We start from the raw sequence: 18650 nt of genomic DNA, 5'->3' as shown, positions 1-18650 counted from the left end.
GCCGGGCGCCGGCCGTGCTGACCGTGCCGCCTCCCTTCCAGCTGAGCGTCTACACCACCACGCGCTCCCATCTGGGTGCGGAGAACAACATCGACCTGATTTTGAACGTGGAAGACTTCGACGTGGAGTCCAAGTTTGAGAGGTACGACCGAGGCGGGGCCGAGGGTGACAGGTGTGTCCCGGGGACGGGTCGAGTGTGAGAAGTAAGGCCGGGGTGGGCGGAGTGCTAGAGGTATGGCCCGGGGACAGAGCCCGAGTGCGAGAGGTATGGCGCGGGGACGGGACCCCAGTGTGAGAGGTATAGCCTGGGAACTGAGCCTGAGTGAGCGTGAGTGCTGAGAGGTATGACCCGGGGCGGGGCCCCAGTGCGAGAGGTAGGCCCGTGGACAGAGCCCCAGTGTGAGAGGTATGGCCCGGGGCAGGGCCCGAGTGAGAGATGTATGGCCCCGGGGGTCACCCCCTCGGCTGATAGGAGCTCAAAGCTCTCTTCTGCTGTCGGAGGCTTAACCGGAGACCAGGTTTCCCCCGGGGTCTGAAAGAGTCGAGCTCTCCTCCTGGAGACCTGTCCGCAGCACACAGGCGTTAAACTGGGGGTGACAGGGGAGGCTGCCTACACTGGCCACAGAGTCAGTGGGGCACCTCCCCAGGAGCTAGCTGACGCTGGTGACACAGTGCAGGACGGCTTGTGCCGTTCCACAGCCAAGAACAGCTTGTGTTTTCCTGGATGTGGCTCACCTGGGTCACTTGGGAAGGAAGATGGGTTGGGAGGAGGACACAGCTTTGCAGAAAATCATAATTGGGTGACACGTGGCATTGGCTAGCCCAGTGTCCAGTAGGACGTGTGCTTTTTGTTTGTTCAGTTCAGCAGGTGTGATTTTACATGTTGTTTACTTCTCACGATGCGGCCTTTTCGCCTCTCCATTGCCTGGGAAGCATCAGAGGGTAATGCAAATGTGAGGCTTTGTGCTGCAGGAAGTGGTCCCTATTCGGCCCTCTCCTGTAGGAGAGCTGGAGGCCGTGCCCTGGGCAGACGCCGCACCTTGCTGGTCCGTTTCTGCCTGGCCACTTCTTGCCCTGCGAGTTAGTTACCCACCTCTTGGAGCCCCTGGGAAGTGGAGGCAGGATGTGCTATCCTTCACGTTTTAGTGATACCAGCCCTGCTTTTCACCAGGCTTAGGACATCTGCTTGGGTTTAGACTGAGGACTGCCCCCTCTGCCCAGGCCGGGTAACAGCTGCCGAGGACAGACAGAGGTTCCTGGCTTCTCCCCTGAGCCTGGAGGTAGTGGGAAGAACAGGTGTGCTGGTGCGGTGTGCGGCTCACCAGAGACGCCGATGTCGGGGAGCCACTCTCACGTCCCAGTAGAGACCTGCTCTTTTTCCTGGGTGGAGAGGAGTCCTGCGTTCCTTTGTGTTTCTCTTTGTAGCAGGAGCTACTTAGAAGTTTGACCATACGGTTGTAAAAGATCAAGGAGGGAAGGCTGTAATCGTAGCGGTGGGCATGTGGTTTTTACATGAGGTTCTCGCATGGAGAGCGAGCCTGGAGTGCCGGGAAAGAGTTGCTGCCCGGGCTGGGGCCTGGTGAAGCAGAGACTTGGGGCTCAACTTGGCTTGCCCCAGGATGCTGGGCGGCCGGGGCCCACCAGACCTGAAAGCTGGGCATTTGTGGCTTGTGACCTGATGTCTTTCTTAAAGAGTGTGGCAAACCTTCAGAAACTTCCCATGTTACACTTCTGAGTGTTTCTCGCCATATGGAAGACGTCTTGCACACGTTGCACATGTGGTTAAACTTCGTGTGTATCCTGTGGGCTGAGCTCTAATTCTGTACCTCATAAGTTGTAGTGTTCAGTGTGCGTTAGAATCGGTCGGTGACCTGGCCAGGCTCGGGTGCCAGTTTCCACCTGCCACTTCTACCCAGTGACCTTGGCTAGTTACTGCTCTCTCAGCCTCATGTTCTGCTTTCGGCAACAGCTGCACACATGTTCAGAAAATGCTCAGCCACATCTGTGTTCAGGACTCAGGAAGGTCAGAGGCAGGTGGGTTTCATCTTCAGCACATCTGAGCTAAAATTAGCGGACTTGAGACAGCCTCGTTTGTCTAAATATGTGGGTAGACGCTCCACTGTAGACATGGAGTGTAATGCTTCTGTGGTTGAAAGGCCGGTCTGTTCTGCTTCAGGACAGTCAACGTTTCTGTACCAAAGAAAACGCGAAACAATGGGACGCTGTATGCCTACATCTTCCTCCACCATGCCGGGATTCTGCCGTGGCACGATGGGAAGCAGGTGCACCTGGTCAGTCCTCTGACCACCTACATGGTCCCCAAGCCGGAAGAAGTCAACCTGCTCATGGGGGAGTCTGCACAGGTGAGGTCCTCATAGGCCCTGACGGAGCAGCTGGGCACTCTCCCCTTCAGAATTGACGCGTGCCTCTCTCTCCTCGCGGGCTGCTGGTGCCCAGGGCTCTGTGACTTTGCTGGAAAGTAAAGCCATTGGGATGTTGCTGGCACTTGTTGCTGTCGTTCAGCTGAGTATTTTCCCGTGAGTTTGCATGTAAGTTTCAAGTCAAATTAGGGCAGTTTCAGCACTCTCTGGCGTTCTCTACCCAGATGAACTCCCAGGCCAAGGGCCTCAGTGCCCCCGGGAGCCCATGTCACCACCCAGTGGGGGGGTGACCCGTCCTTCAGGCAGGCCTCTGTCTTTCCAACCGTGTTATCTATAGGGCAGGACTGTTCTTGGATGTTTATTCTAAGAGCGTAATTTAAAGCCACACAAAAGGTATTCGAGTAAGTTACATCCTGTCCAGAAGTCACATGAGTGACCGTTAGCAGGGCTATGCACAGAGCAAGGGACTCCCGACGTCCACCTTGGGGTTGCAGAGATGTTTAAGGGATAGATGGAGGCTTTTCAGGATGCAGCTGAGAGACTGTCCAGACGTAGGAAGCCGGCGTCTTGGGTTACGAGCAGGCCGGAAAGCCCCACCAGGCCTGCTCCTTCCTCTCCTGGGGTGTACTCCCTCCGTGTCTCCTTGGAAGAGTTCTCCTCACCAATTCCATGTCCCCTTCACAATGGGACAGTCACCTCACAAGCGTCCTGAGGCGTCACTTGGTGATGGCTGTATGGTGGACGGAGCCTTCTCTGGGAGGGAGCAGATGGGAACAACTGAGCTGTTACTGTACGAGGTGTGGACTTCTATAGCTGAAACCATCTCTCTGGGGAGGAAATAAATAAATTCATGCTGTTCAGTAGAGCTTATCAGTAGGTATGAAGTGGATGTCCCTGCCAGGCTGTTTTCCTTCTGAGTTTGGCTTCTGGGGAATGACGCCTCCTCCTCAGCACTTCTTCCCCCTCAGCCTTAGTGTCTGGCCTAGGAGCATCCCCTTGCCAGTCTCCCCACGCACAGGGCCAGTCAGCTCCAGACTCGCTCAGTCTACTGCCAAGGTCACGGGGCTCTCACCCATCTCAGGGTCCCACAAGGGGGCCCACTTAGCTTGAGGACCCTGAAAAAGGAATGAAGTCTGTGACCACATGTGAGGCAGACCCCTTTGTCTTCCTTCCCTTGAGAGGAGAAGGGAGTGTGGTGACAGTTGGAGAAATAGCACCCTGCTTCCTCGAGGAGGTTGTGTGGTGAGGGCCTGGGGAAACAGCACCTCGTCCCCTGGAGCGGAGGTGTGTGGGGAGCGTCTGGAGAGACAGCACCCCTCTTCCCTTGAGAGGGGTGTGTGTGGCGAGGGGCTGGAGTAGGGTAGCTGTGGGTTAGCGGTGGCCACACCCCTGGGCTCTCCTCCCCCACTTGTGCCTGCCAGGGCAGTTGGCCTGTTCTCTGATGAGCTGCTGACCGCCTGCTGCCCAGGCTCATTGCTTGCCCTGGCCCTGGCCTCTGTTTCCTCGTGCAGCAGCAGATCGAAGTGGAGAAGCCAATGAGTGCCCTGGACGAGCCAGTTTCCCACTGGAGAACGAGGCTGACGCTAAATGTGATGGTGGACAACTTCGTCTTCGACGGGGCGTCCCTGCCTGCTGACGTGCACCGCTACATGAAGATGTGAGTATCACTCAGGGCACCAGCAGAGGGTGGACCACCGGGGGGCTGGGTAGAGGCACACTGGACCTGGCTAGCTGGAACCCGCCAGCGACCACCCTCCATCCCAGGGCCTGCCCTGGCAAGGCACTTGCTGCCTGGCAACCCTCCTGCCACCTCGTGGAGGGTGCTCCAGTGAAGAATCCCCCAGGGATGGAGGGAGGAGGGACTCTTGAACAGGGAGGCTCCATGGAGAGAGGGCGGGGGCCCTGGGCAGTGGGGACACTCTGCTCCTAGGGGTGTTTAACACAACTTGTTAAACAACTTAGATGTTCGCCTTTGGATCACTACTGCGGAGTCACTTGCCATCGCTAGTATGGTCAGCGTTGACATGTTGGGCTCCTTAGGCTGCCCACATCTCCCCTGCTGGGAGCCAGTGTTAGGGTCTGTCAGCACGTACTCCTGCAGCCCCAGGAAGTGGCTGTGACGAGAGTTCCTCATCCTCACTGCAGTCCCTGTGGCAGTGTTGCAGGGTCTCATGTTCTTTTTAAATATGTAAGTCTTATCTTTGTGTACATGATGCACACAGTTCAATGTATGAAAGGTACAAAAGGGTTATTTGATGAAAAGCCCTCTGCTGCTGCCCTCCAGCCCCCGTCTCAGCAGCCTGGTCGCAGGTGGGTTGCCCTGTCCAGGCATGGGTGGCGGTGGGCTTGTTCCTCTTCATGTCAGGACACGGGTTCCCAGACTCCATCGTGTGGCCATTCCTGGGGCTCCCCGCCTCCCAGTGGCCACAGCAGTTCTTCCCCGCACAGCCATAACTGCATGGGTGGCTCTTGTGACCTGGCGCGTTGTCTGCCTCTGGTCCTGTCGGGAAGCTCACGTCCTGCAGCTGCTGTGACTGGAGAGTGGGCGGGCGCAGGAGGGTCTTGGGCACAGCTGGCATCCAGGTGTGTGGGCTCCCTGGAGCTAGAGGTCTTCCCACTGACGGGGGCTGTGCTCCGCCACAGGGTCCAGCTGGGGAAGACCGTGCACTACCTGCCCATCCTGTTCATTGACCAGCTGAGCAACCGTGTGAAGGACTTGATGGTGAGTCTCGCCCTGGGCTCACCTGCTCTGGGACCCGTCCACACAAGACGCCACACCAAGCCTGGCAGTCTCCATGGTCCTGAGCGAGGGGCGTTTCTGACACTTGCCACAAAGCTCTTACCTGTGGAGAGCGCTGCCTCGTGGGTGTGTGCAGACTGCAACAAGGGACCTGGCCATGATCCAGGTTTGCTGTGGGCAGCTGTGGGTTCCTACCGAGCCCCAGGTCCCCGCTGGTGAAAGGCCCTTGAAAGATTGCATAGGAAGGTTAGACGGGAGGTGCCCAGGGTGCCATGTGAAGCCACTTCTGCGTGTTCCTGATGAGAGGCATAGACAGTCCACAAAGTGTCTGTACAACTCCTGCCTCCCCCCGGGCAGGACCAGAGGGGTGTGTTGGGGCTTCCTCAGAGCCAAGCTTCTGGGGTGGCCGTGGCATGTGAAGGTCCTGTGTGGCTATGGAGAAGGGGCCGGCCGGGCTCTGGCATCCTGTGGTTCTGGGCAGTCATGGCTCCTGCTCTCCAGGGTTGTGTGCAGGGAGTAAAGGGCGGCCGACCTTTGGCCCACAGCAGGAATAATAAAAATGGTTAATACTTAATGTCGCTTACGACCTACCAGGCGTGTGCAAAGCTCTTGGTGGACGTTTCAGCGGGCCTGGTGCCTGGAGCTGTGGCGCTGTCATCTGGGGTTCGAGGGTGAGCTCTTGGCGGGGTCACGTGCACTCGTGAGCCCTCGAGCTGTGGCCATTGGGAGCACCAGCTGGGAGCCGGGCCACCTGTTCTCACTCAGGCACTCCCGTGACGCTGAAGTGGGCACTTGGTGTCGAGTAGCCGAGAAAACTGAGGCCTGGGGAGGGCAGGTGCTACCTGGGTGTGCGGCAGTCACAGGCACCTGGCCGTGTAGACCCGCCCCTGGCCCCACTGGCTTCTGCTGACTGCGGCCCTCTCTGCGGCTGTTTGCTCATACCCATCGAACTCCTCTGCTTTTGGGTGCCCTGGTGGCTCCCAGCTTCCCTGGGTGCCTCCCCTGTGTCCTGGAGCATTTCTGGCGCTGTTTACAAGCCTCAGGCCGTGCTCAGTTCTGGAGCGTATGAGGTAGAGCTCTGAACCATGGCGCCTGCCTCGTCAGCACTTGTGAGGCCTTGGCTGACCATGCGTCTGTACATCTCCCGGCTGACAGGGCTCTGGGCCACAGCCAGAATGCCTGTGTCTGACTGCAGAGGCGAGCATGGACAGCTTGCCCCTCCAAGTCCTGGTTTCGTGGGCCACTTGCTGTGTCTCACTCAGGTCAGCTTTGGGAGACATCGTCTTCAGAGAAGAGTGGGCCTACTGGGGGCCAGCAGCCAGCAGAATGTGGGCACTTCTGTGGCTGGGCCTGGTGCAGGGAGGCGCTACAGTGGGGGCTCAGGCAGTGGCACCCTCAGGCAGCCTGGGGCTGGAGAGCTGGCGGAGGCCTGCCATCACGTGTGCTGTGTGGGGCGCCCAGTGCCTGTCGGCTGCACCCGGGAGCTCATGCCTAGCGTCTGGCCAACTGGTACCTGTCGGTGGCTCCACCACACTCTGGACACTCATGCCCGCTATGGCGGGCTGGAGTGTGAGTCAGGGCAGTTGGGTCAGACATGGCGCTTGCTGGCCATGGCCCTCATGGGGGTGGCCTCTGCCCACATGCGGTCGGGTATGGGCTTGCCTTCTGTGAGCTCATTCCTCACCCTCCCACCTCGGCATCCTGAGACCTGGCCACGGCAGGCTGCGTACACTTGGGCCCTGGGTGCCTCTGGACCAGCCGCGTGCCACGAGGCAGCCAGTGCCATTCATCCCCAGAAGCTGGCTCTGGTGCTGCTTCCTAAAGCTCTCGCATCCCCACGGGCACCCACCGGTGCTCCGGACCTCAGGCTCCAAGGGCACTGTACCCAGGTGCCATGTGGCTGTGTGTCACCCCTGGTCCCTGGCTTTCTCAGGACAGTCCATGCTCAGTCCCCACCCTCTGCTCTTATGGGGCCCACATACTCCTGGCAATGCTGATGCTGAGCACAGCCTTCGTAACATCGGGCTCACGTGCTCAAAGACACAGGACATGTGACAGTGCTGCTCACGCACTGAGCCCCTGGGGGCGTTGGGGAAGAGATGCAGGGGCTGAGGGGGCAGAGCCTCCTGCCTGCTCTGAGGTGCTGCCTGACAGGAGTGTGACCCCACCAGGAGAGGAGGCGGTGGGCAGCGCCGCAGGGCCAGGCTGCGGTGCACACAGGGCCATGGGAACGCTCTGGATAGAGGTGCAGTGCTCACGCAGGCTTCCCCTGCAGGTCATCAGCCGCTCCACCTCCGAGCTGCCCCTCACCGTGTCCTACGACAAGGTCTCACTGGGCCGCCTGCGCTTCTGGATCCACATGCAGGATGCCGTGCATTCGCTGCAGCAGCTTGGTGCGTGGCCGTGGCCTCCCTGATCCCAGGCTGTGAGCCTGGGCCGAGTCCGATTCTGGGACAGACTGCGGAACGTTCCTTCCCAGGCTCACGTCAAGTTCCGCGGTGTCAGGGCCAGCCCACCTCTGCGTTGCCTTGGTTGATCTCCTGGAGACTTGCTTTATCGAGAACATAATGTTCAGAATGGCAGAATTGTGACCAAATGAGCCTTTGCTGGTTGGCAAGATTTAAATCTCCTGCATTCAGAAAGCCCTTTGTGATGTCGGGTGGGTGACACTGTTCCTGTTAGGGTTTTCTTCTTCCTTCTCAGGGTTTTCAGAGAAAGATGCTGATGAGGTGAAGGGGATCTTTGTGGACACCAACCTGTACTTCCTGGCGCTGACTTTCTTCGTCGCAGCCTTCCACGTGAGTGTTCTCGCCAGGCCACAGGCAGAGGCGCTGACACTCGCAGGGGTCTGCCCCCATGTCCCCTCCTTCACAGTAGCCAGCAGACCCAAGTCTTTGTGGCCGTCGTCCTGATGAGCTTCTCCAGCTCAGACGAGGGAGCCATGGGGCACATCCACAGCCCAGGGCTCAGGCTTTGCGGCTTTGGGGCAGTTTCTAAAAGAGGTCCTGGAATGCTTTGAGCAGCGTCTCCATCAGAGTAACAAGTGAGTGTACGTTAGTGTCTCCTTGGAGAAGTTTTGGCATAATGCCTTTAAAATTAAGCAAAGCTGCCCTAGGTATGTGCCATAGTCTTCTGCTCTTCCTGGGGGTACATTGGAGACCCCCAGTGGCTGCCCGAGGCCACCAGCAGCAGCACACCCTCTGTAGACTGTGTTTTTCCCTATACTGGTACCCATGGTAAAGTGCAGTTTCCAAGTCAGGCACAGGAGGAGTTGACAGTCACTGGTGACAGGACAGTTCTTTTTTTTTTTTTGAGTTGGAGTCTCACTCTGTCACCCAGACTAGAGTGCAGTGGCCGCTCCCAGCCATCGCATCCTCAACCTGCTGGGCTCTGGCGATCCTTCCGCCTCAGCCTTCCGAGTAGCCGGATTACAGGCATGCACTACCACGCCCGGCTGATTTTTTTTTGATTTATTGTAGAGATGAGATCTCACCAAGTTGCCCAGGCGGGTCTCGAACCCGCGGGCTCAGGCAATCCACTCACCTCGGCCTCCCAAAGTGCTGGGATTACAGGCTGAGCCACCGAGCCCGGCCGACAGGACAGTTCTAATGGTGTGCTGTAGTAAGACCTGCATGGCCTCAGCATCTCACTGTGCCGTACATACCCTGGGTGACTGCTGGGCCTGCATTTTATATGTGGCGTCGAGATGCTGGAAGAAGCCATCATGTGACTGCCAGCCAGGCCTTGTAGGATGGAGGGTGAGAGGCACTGGTTCTGCTGGTGCTGGTTCTAAGAGTTGGGTGGCCTGGGAGTTGGGTGGCCAGTGAAGCCAAGATGCCCAAAACCATGTTGGGAAGTTAAATGATGATTTTTATTAAAAGTTCTGTAAGAATGAGTTTGTGCATGGTTGGTTTGGTTTTTGGTTTTTGTTTACTTTAATGAATAGCTACTTTTTGAGGCGAGTGTTTGCTATGCTGCCCAAGCTGATCTTGAATCCCTGGGCTCAAGCGATCCTCCTGCCTCAGCCTCCTGAGCAGCTGGTTCTACATGTGTGTGCCTCTGTGCCTGGCTGTTCGTGCAATTTTAGTGCAGTGAGAGGTGAGACTGCCTCCTGAGTAGCAGTAGCCCGAGTACAGGACAGGGGACATCTGGCTGGCCACACACTCCAGGGAAGCCCAGGGTGGCGAGTACGCTTCTCAACACCCTGTGGGTGTTCTCCCCATGACGTGAGTCAAAGTTGCATGTTTTAGAAGCACCCAGCAAAAGCACTCCAGGCACTAGCATGGCGTGTAGGAGTGGGTTTCGTTGTAGACACCTGTCTGGACCCCGAGACTTGGGTCTCGGGGACAGAAATGGCTGGAGATGTGTACCGCTGTCCTGTGTGTTCCTTCCAGCTTCTCTTTGACTTCCTGGCCTTTAAGAATGACATCAGTTTCTGGAAGAAGAAGAAGAGCATGATTGGCATGTCTACCAAGGCAGGTAGGCGCCTGCAGAGACGTGCCCTGTCCTGGAGGAAAGCTGGAGTGGTGTCTACTTGGGGCCCAGGCTCACCGCGGACACAAGCCTACTGTGCAGTTGCCTCTTGAGAAACCTTTTAGATCAGGCGTGCTAAGAACCAGGGAGTCGTGGCCGTCATGGTGTGGCCTGCACCCCAACCTCCTCAGGACCCCCTGGTGGGCAGTGGAGAGCAAGATGCCTGGACCCAGCAGGCTTTCCAGCTGCTCATAGTTGCTGAGGCAGGGCTGGGACTTCCCGTCCTCACCCTGGTCCCCCGTCCCCTGGCCTGGCTCACCCTCCCCATGGGGCAGGCCAGGGAATATGTGTCCTGCTGGGGGTACAAGTGGAGGCATGGGGGCTGTGCGAAGCAGTGAGGTCCGTATGAGGCTGCTGGATGGGGAATCGGGACCTCTGAGACTGGGCAACCTGGTGGGAGGCCCGCCCAGACCTGGGACTGACGTTCCAGGCCAAGGGACCAGAGTGGGGACCCAAGCAAGGCTCCTATACTTGTGGAAGAGACTCGCCAAGCAGGCGTCGTGGTTGTTTGGGGTCTCATGGTGTCACGTGTGGCACAGGGCCTCTGCCCTGTTCTGGGCTGCTGTCTCCTGGGAGAGGAATGATCCTAGGCAGAATCCCTCCAGCTATTTTAGGTATCCTGTGGGGGGATGGTGCACAGAGACTGTGACCATGACTGGGGCTTGTGTGGCCCTGGGGTCCTGCCCCTCCCCGCACTGGGCGCTGTTTAGTGAGCCAGTGGATTTGAAGGTGCAGGCAGCTCTGGAAGAAGCAGGAACATGTGTCAGGGCCAGCATGACATCAGGGGCATGTCAGGGGAGGGTGCAGAGTGGTCCTTGCGCCGGCCAGGCTCCCTGCTGTCTGCTTACTTGTGTGTTTGTGAGGCAGATCACGCATGTTTGTGTGGCTGATGTGTGACCCTCTGTCAGCTCTGCAGCGTTTAATCCGTTCACCGCGTTGCTGTAGCTGCTGGTGGTCCCTCTTCTTTTTTTAACTGGGGTGACGTGGACTAAGGGGTCTTGCAGTTTCTGGGATTGGGGCACTGGGCGGGAGGGTATGTGTGGGCACACGGGGTCTGCCCGCCCCAGCCACTATCTGTCCTTAGTCCTCTGGCGCTGCTTCAGCACGGTGGTCATCTTCCTGTTCCTGCTGGACGAGCAGACAAGTCTGCTAGTGCTGGTCCCCGCCGGCATCGGTGCCGCCATTGAGGTGAGTCCGCCCAAGCATCTGAGGGACTGGGGAAGCCCTTGTGCCTGGGCTCATGAGCTCCATAGGATGGGAGCAGCCGTGGCCACGTGTTTGGGTGACTTGGGGACAGGCAGGGGTTCTGCTGGTGCTTGTCGCATGCGCTGGGTGGGGTGTTTCCAGACGAGTTAGCCCTGTTGCGAGCTATGCAGAACTGAGTGTCGTGGCTCCCGGTAGCCTGTGCCATGGTGAGACCTGAGGCACAGCGGCTGGATGGGCAGTAGTGCTACAACCCTGGCCATTTGGGGGCTCGGAAGAGGGAGCCGTACCTCGAAGCAGGGGTGGGGCCAGGGTCGGGGACAGCCTAGGGTCCCGAGTGGAGGAGGAGTCTGAGGGCCTTGTGGTTCTGGTAGCCCCGCGCGGGCGCTGACCTGTGGCTGTCATGCCTGTCAAGGAGCAGCAGGCTTCAGTGACGCAGGAGAGCCGTGGGCAGAAAACCCTCCATGGTCACCACAACCCTCTCAGGCAGGTGCTGGCCCCGAGCCCAGACTGGGGTGCCTGTGGAAGATGTGAGGATGCCCACAGGGCTGGTCCAGAGAGGCCTAGAGACAGGCGAGGCTGCCTGGGCATCAGAGAGAAGGGGGCTGAGTTTCGGCAGTGGGCAATTGGGGGCTGGAAATGGCTGGGCTCGCCTGCTGGTTTTGCTGGTCAGCTAAGTGGTGTCTGTAGAGTCCACCTGGACAGACGGGCCTTCGCGTGCAGGTGGAGGCCAGGCAGGAGGCCCGGTCTGCACTGAGCTTGGAAGCGGGCAGGAAAAGTTGGTGGGCAGGCGCCATGGCCCCTGAGTAGATCATGCTGGGGCTTCCTGGCCTCGGGATTGTGGGCATATGTCTCCTGCTGTCTCCTCAGCTCTGGAAAGTGAAGAAGGCCTTGAAGATGACTATCCTCTGGAGAGGCCTGAGACCACAGCTCCAGGTAGGAACGGCTGGTGTCATGGCTGGCCCGTCCTCGCTGGGTGTCTGGCCCTCTTCTCTGTGTACAGAGCTTCCCGCCAGCAGATGGGCAGGTGTGGGGGCTGGCGGAGGACACGGACGCCTCCCCCAGGGTGGCTCTGCAGCCCCCAGCAAATGAGCCTCCTTGGAGTGGACACTGGCCTTCCGGCCACTGCTCGCTCTCTGTTCTTGTGAGGACGCCCCAGTCATAGATTGAGTTTTGACCCCGTTTAGAGCAGAGGCCAGCGCTTGTACCTCTGCCATCTGCCAAGAGAATGGACACTAGTCCAGGGCCGCTGAAGGGACACCACTTGCTCTCTGTGGGCACTCCAAGGCTGAGGGACCCTGACATATGGCCCAGGGCATGCCCAAGTCAGGGCCGCTGCTTTTGAGATGCGGCTGTCCCATCCTGGGTATGCGTAGTCCCCTGGACGGAGTAGGGCTGGATCCCAATAGAGGAGAGTGCCTGCGTCACAACACGCCATTCCTGGGTGAGGGGTTACAGGACAGGAAACAGCAGGGGCAGCTTGGTTTCTGTATCCTGGCACCAGCCTGGGGACTGCCCCCCTCGTGGCTTCTAGAGCAGGGCCAGGGTCTTTCTGGGCAGAGGCAGCGTTTTCCCTGGGACCTGAGGTGGCCCCTGTGACTAGTTCACAGGTGCAGGCTGTGCTCCCCCGGCGTGAAGCACCCAGCATGGCGCAGGGCCCAGGGCAGAGGCAGGGGGATCACGTGCCCATCCCTGTGCTCCTCTCCAGCCCTGGGTGGGGGCCCAGCACCCCTGCTCTGAAAGGCCAGAGCGAGGCCTGCGTGGCAGCAGGGGCTCCCGCCTGGGCCAGCGTTGCCCACACACCTGGGTGAGAGGCTGCTCCTCCTCCCTTGTCCCTCCTGCTGTGCTTGGTGCCTTCGTGGGTCAGGTGACACCATCTTCCTCCACAGTTCGGCGCATCCAGTGAGTCTGAGAAGAAGACCGAGGAGTACGACACTCAGGTGAGTGGTGGGGCATCTGGGCGTGTGCAGGCAGATGAACACCAGGGACGAGGGTCCTGCTCTCATCATTCCACCAGAAGCTATTTCCTAGAGGGGGTGAACCCGCCCTGGGCAGGGGTCTGAGGAATGCACACGCTGAACTGAGATGTCTCCCCAGGGAGGAAAGGGGCTCGTGGAGACCCCCCAGGCCTATGGGTCCAGCCCTGCCTGTGTCGCCCTCACGACTGGGGAGGTTTTGCTGTTTGTATGTTTGTGTCCGCCATGCAGCTAATACAGCCGTGCTGGTCCTGTGGTTGCCATGAGCCGACTTGCTGTCACAAAGATGGGAGCGTGATGGGAGTGGCCAAGGCAGCCTGGAAGGAGGGCCCCAGAGGATCAGGGCATCGGCTGTTCCCCACTACTGTGGGGTTGCTGGAAGTATCCATGGATTTAAGAGAACATGTATGCGCAGGAATGACTGGCTTTTTGGCCTAATAGTCACTGGTTTACATGTCGAGTTTTGAGATGATAGTATAGCTCACGCCAGAGCAGGGTGGAAGCACGCAGCCCAGAAGGCCCCCACTGAGGAGTGCTAGGTCTCCAGTGCAGACGAATTGGCCAAGATCGCTCGGGGGTCATTGTGTCTTTCTGAGAGCCAGAATAGACAGCACTGCCAATGAGCACCCAGCCTGCACTCAGCTCCCCTGGGCCTTGGCAGCCCTGCGACAGGTCCGCCGTGACTGTCGCCTTGAACCCACGTGCGCCCAGCTGCCGTTCTCTGACCCCATTGCCACGGGCCAGCGCGTGAGGATGCTCTGACCTGGCCCCTGTCCCTGCAGGCCATGAAGTACCTGTCGTACCTGCTCTACCCGCTGTGCATTGGGGGTGCCGTCTACTCGCTCCTGAACGTCAAGTACAAGAGGTGGGTATGGTAGCGCAAGAGCCCACCCTGTTGGCTGTGTTTGGCAAAACGTGCCGGCGGGCAGGCTCTTGAGCACACGATGGGGGCCACTTCACCTCCCAGCCCTGCCCTGTGCCTGGTCTCCTCACCGTCATATAGGGAGGGGAGAGGACCTGGCCCCGCCCTGGGGTGATGGTCTCAGGCGTGGGACTCAGGCTGGAGACACCATCTGCGCCCCACAGGGTCTCAGGCCCAGCCCGCCATGTCCTCGGCCTCTGCTCTGGTGATGGGTGCTGGGGCACCCTCCAGCCGAGCAAAGCAGGCTCCCTGCCCAGCATCCCAGCTGCCGTCGTGTGGCAGGTGCCCATGGGGGGACTTCGGCAGAATTGCCTGTATAGTCACGTGAGGCAGATGGTGAGGCTGTCCAGTTACAGCTGCTTTTTTCCATTTCAGCTGGTATTCTTGGCTGATCAACAGCTTTGTCAACGGTGAGTCTCTGTGTTCCCTGTTTCAGTGACTGTGGACAGCGGGTCCACTGGTGCTCTTCCACAGGGGGTCAGGTGAGAGCACCCTGTGGGGCCTGAGCTCACCCTGGGCCATGTGGCCTGGGCTCCCGATGCTGCTCTTCCTGTCAGTCATGGTGACCCCGACCCAGTGCCGTAAGCACACACCGTCCCGTGTCACCAAACATAGGGTGTGGCAGTATGCGTGAGTGACCGCAAGCTGTGCGGCCGGCGCAGGGTGTGCTTGCACTCACGGGGCACGAGGCCCAGCTCCCTGCCTTTGTGGCTTCTCATGGACCAAAACATTGGCAGCACATAACTGTGTCTGTTTTCTTCATGGAAACAGGAGAGCGTAAGGTTAGGCCTCCCGAGGGTGCACAGCAGTGCAGCTGGTCCTGTGTGCCGGGGCCAGTGTCCTGTGGGGCGCTGCGGGGTCTTTTTGAGAAGCAGCCAAGGCCTGTACCACAGCCGCACTCCTGGGTGGGAGCCTTACTGGACCTTGCAGGCAGGCGGCCGTGTCCTCCCAGCCCAGCCGCCCCGGCGTCCACTCCACGCCCGTTGACCACGGCAGGGCCACGCTGGGTCGTGAGAGCCTTGCTCTGCGAGTCATCAACCCTGGTGACTCCTGGTAGGCTTCCCTGCGAGGGCTGCATTGTGCCGTGCCCACAGGTGTCTGGGGAGGAGGGGTGTTCTGTCCAGCTGTGCACAGGTCTGGTAGGCCATGTGTGTGCAGCCGTCAGGCATGCCACACGTGCTCTTTCTCCTCAGGTGTCTATGCCTTCGGCTTCCTGTTCATGCTGCCCCAGCTCTTCGTGAACTACAAGGTAAGCCTGCAGGTGCCCTGTATAGACGGCAGCCCATCGCTGCTGCCCGCAGCTGACTGTGTCCTGTCTCTTCTGTCCCAGATGAAGTCAGTGGCACACTTGCCCTGGAAGGCCTTCACCTACAAGGTAAGCGCGTCATGCGGCGGGCTCCCTCCTCAGGGAATATTTGCTGTAGGACGCCTTTCAGCAGACAGCGCCACATGGGGTCTCACCCAGAGTGCATCTCATACCCTGTCGTTGAAAACTTCAAGACATCGCCTTTAAAAAGTACAAAGAGCCATAAAATAGCTTGGAAACATCTTGAAGGCGAGGGTTCTCTGTCATGCCACGGAAGATATACTTGAATTAAAAGCCGTGTTCTTTCTTGTCAACACATGTCAAACCCGGGTCAGGGGATGATGATCCAGCCCCGCAGATGCTGGTGAGAGCCCCCCTGGGTCATGGCTGCTCCCACAGGGCTGAGTGGTGAGCCCTGGGTGTGAGGCCCTTGGCCTCACATAGAGTTCCACGTGCTTTGCTGTCGCGGGCAGAGCTGAGTTGGGGCATGACCTGCTGTCTCTGAAGTAAAATTTCAAACTCCAAGGACAGGGCGGTGGTCCTCCAGGTCGGCTCTTGGCTCCAGCTTTGGACAGTTCCCTTGGGCTTCCCAGGTGTAGAGAGCCGGGGGACAAGTCCTGGGGGCCGTGGCTGCCAGGGACGGAGTGCTTTTCCACGTGCCTGTCTTCCGCTTGCCGCGGACCATGCAAAGGGCTGCGATCGTGCGCCACGCACCTGCCAGGAGCAGGCTGCTTACTGAGGGTGCCACCGGCACCAGGCCTCACCCTGCCCCGTCCCACAGGCCTTCAACACTTTCATCGATGATGTGTTCGCCTTCATCATCACCATGCCCACGTCCCACCGGCTGGCCTGCTTCCGGGACGACGTGGTCTTTTTGGTCTACCTGTACCAGCGCTGGTGAGTCGCCCAGCCGGTGCTCAGACTCCACCCATCTCTGGCAGGGATGCTGCCGTTGTGTGTGACTGTGCTTCTTAGCAGCACCCCATGCTTGTTTATCCATTGGGGAAAGGTTGCTTGCGGCTGGTGATCTCACCTGTTGCCTAGATCTCTTGTCTTCTGGTGTGCCGGGTCATGTGCTAAGCCATGTGTGTGGTGATGCCCGGTCTCTGGTCATTCACTGGGCCGTGTATGATCATGCACTGGTCTGTGGTCATGAGTTGGGCCATGTGTGTGGTCTTGCACTGGTCTGTGGTCATGAACTAGGCTGTCTGTGTGGTCATGGGCTGGGCCATGTGTGGGGTCCTGCACTGGTCTACGTGGGTCGTGCAATGGTCGTGTGGTCATGCTCCAGGCCGTGTGTGTGGTGACACCCTGGTCCACATGGTCATGCATTGGGCCATGTGTGTGGTCATACACTGGTCTCTGGTCACGCACTTGGGCCATGTGTGATTATGCGCTAGTCTGTGGTCATGAACTAGGCTGTCTGTGTGATCATGCACTGGTCTTTGTGGTCATGCAGTGGTGTGTGTGGTCATGAAGTGGTCTATGTGGTCATGTTCCAGGCCGTGTGTGTGGTGATGTCCCGGGCCACATGGTCATGTGCTCTTCTGCTCTGGGCCATGTGTCTGGTCATGCCCTCGTCACATGGTCATGCAGTGGTTTGTGTGGTCATGCCATGGGCCATCTGTCTGGTCATGCCCTCGTCTGCATAGTCATGCACTGGTCCACATGGTCATGTGCTGGGCCTTATGCTGATGCTCTGGGCCATGTCCTTGCAGGCTTTATCCTGTGGATAAGAGCAGAGTGAATGAGTTCGGGGAGTCCTACGAAGAGAACCCCAATCGGAAACCCCATGCAGACTGAAGGCCCTGGGCTATAGCTACCGCCAGCAGAACAAGTCTTGGATTGTCAACAAAGTATTCTTGGAAGCTGTGGTGGAATTTGCTAGACGTTGCATCTTCTATGTTGCCAAACCCTTTGATCGTTGCTCAGACATCTCCCGAATTCCTGTCATGTTGGATTTGGAAGGACCTGGGAGCACCTATGATGTCCCCACCCACATGAACACGTCTGGGTCCCAGAGCTGGTGCTTGCGGTCACTCCAGGCCGCGTCCCCACACCCAGCAGACGTGGGGATGTCAGGTTCCCATGTCAAATTGTGTTTGTAAGTGTTCCTTATGTGAGTTTCAGATGCATATGGACATTCATTCTGTATGGACTCTGGGATCAAATGGCTCTTTTCTCCTGTTTAAGATTTGATTGTTTTAAAGCTTTATGTATGTTTCTATTTTAAAATAAATTTTCTGGCTGTTACATTTTTCTTGATCTGATATAATATGGAAAGTATTCACATTTGTAAGTTTAATTCTCTTCCAGAAATTAACACATAATATGGATTTATTTATGCATTAAAAAGAGCAAATTTACAGAGCCTCTCCCAAACCCTTGAGTCATGAGTGTTCTTCACTGCTTGTGTCTCAGTTAAGACTAATAGAAGAGAAAGGTGTGTTTTCAAGACAGGTGGTGAGTGGCAGGATCCAGCAGGTAAGGGTGTGTGGGCATGTTTGTGACATTACGTTCTTAGGAAGCTCTCTCCAGCACACCTTCAGCCACGTGTGTGTTTCTGGCACACGCGCCTGCAGCTTGTGGGCCTGGGCCGTTCCAGCTTCCTTGTGCTAGGGGTCTTGGCAACATCGGCACGTGGAGTGTGTGACCCACGGGACACACGGCCTCGGGAGCCTTCCTCCTCCCAGGCGCCAACCTTTGTCCCATAGGTCTGCAGTTAAGGGGCAGAACACGGTTCCAGGATGTTGGCTCAAACTGAAAACCCGTGTAGGTGTTCGTCAGGGAGCAGACAGGTGACAGCTCAGCAATTTGAGAGAAAAGCACTTTGATGTCAAGTCATTTTTTAGTTTTATCAATTAAAATAACAAAAATGGTATAATCAGTAATGTGTCAGTGGGTCTGTGAGGAGCCCTTGGGGAACAGGTGAACGTCAGGGATTAAACCAGGTCTCGGGACGGGGCACAGGTCCCATGAGGGGGCCATGAGGGGTGTCTCCCACCAGACAGGCAGACCGCAGGAGGCCGGCGTGCTTGGGATCACTGGAGGAACCCGCCTATCTAGGACACTGGTATACCTGCCATCTGGGGGCATCGAGACGTCAGAAACACAGGAAGCTATGAGAGTATGCTGTGCCTCACCCACACATTCCTGCCCTTACTGTGTGCACCTACGCACTTTATGGAGGTCGATTCCCAGGCTCTCCCTCTGCCTGCGGTTTTGAAAGCCATCCCTGGGGAGGTGAGACTTGCTTCCTAAGACATGATGGGCTGCACCCTGAAGGACATCTGATACACTGGCGATGGAGCACACATAAGGGGAGGGTGTCCCCGAATGTCCCTGAGGAGGAAGCCACTCGGCTTGGCCACCACTCACACACTGGGGCCTGGGCCTTGCTTCAGTCCTGGTTTCCCTTCTGCCAAGGTGCCCATTCCACCGGGTCAGCACGTGCAGCCCCGCTGCTGTGGGAGTGATGGGCACAGGACTGTCTTCCTTGCACGAGGAGCCTCAGGAGTGCCAGAAGGTCAACTAGGCATCTCGCTGCTCTCCTCTTTCAGTTTCAGTATCAAAAGGTTGCCACAGGACT

At 58.1% G+C, this 18650-nt stretch overlaps 1 protein-coding gene across 1 annotated transcript; it reads left to right on the top strand.

Moving 5' to 3' along the window:
• The first annotated feature begins 44 nt into the window (after window positions 1–44).
• CLPTM1L (CLPTM1 like) lies at window positions 45–17443 on the top strand. The gene is made up of 16 exons (XM_021717882.1): window positions 45–142; window positions 2177–2363; window positions 3893–4038; window positions 5025–5103; window positions 7397–7514; window positions 7825–7919; window positions 9516–9600; window positions 10739–10842; window positions 11728–11793; window positions 12747–12797; window positions 13616–13698; window positions 14131–14165; window positions 14949–15004; window positions 15086–15130; window positions 15843–15958; window positions 16780–17443. Exons 2-16 carry the CDS (start codon window positions 2313–2315, stop codon window positions 16862–16864), a joined length of 1215 nt encoding a protein of 404 aa, XP_021573557.1. The 5' UTR covers window positions 45–142; window positions 2177–2312; the 3' UTR covers window positions 16865–17443.
• The last annotated feature ends 1207 nt before the right edge of the window (window positions 17444–18650 follow it).

Source organism: Carlito syrichta, unplaced genomic scaffold (genome assembly GCF_000164805.1).
Source record: "Carlito syrichta isolate Samal-C Ts95f unplaced genomic scaffold, Tarsius_syrichta-2.0.1 Scaffold311469, whole genome shotgun sequence".
NCBI lineage: Eukaryota > Metazoa > Chordata > Mammalia > Primates > Tarsiidae > Carlito > Carlito syrichta.
Note: the sequence above shows the minus strand (reverse complement) of the source record. Positions and strands in the feature narration are given on the sequence as shown.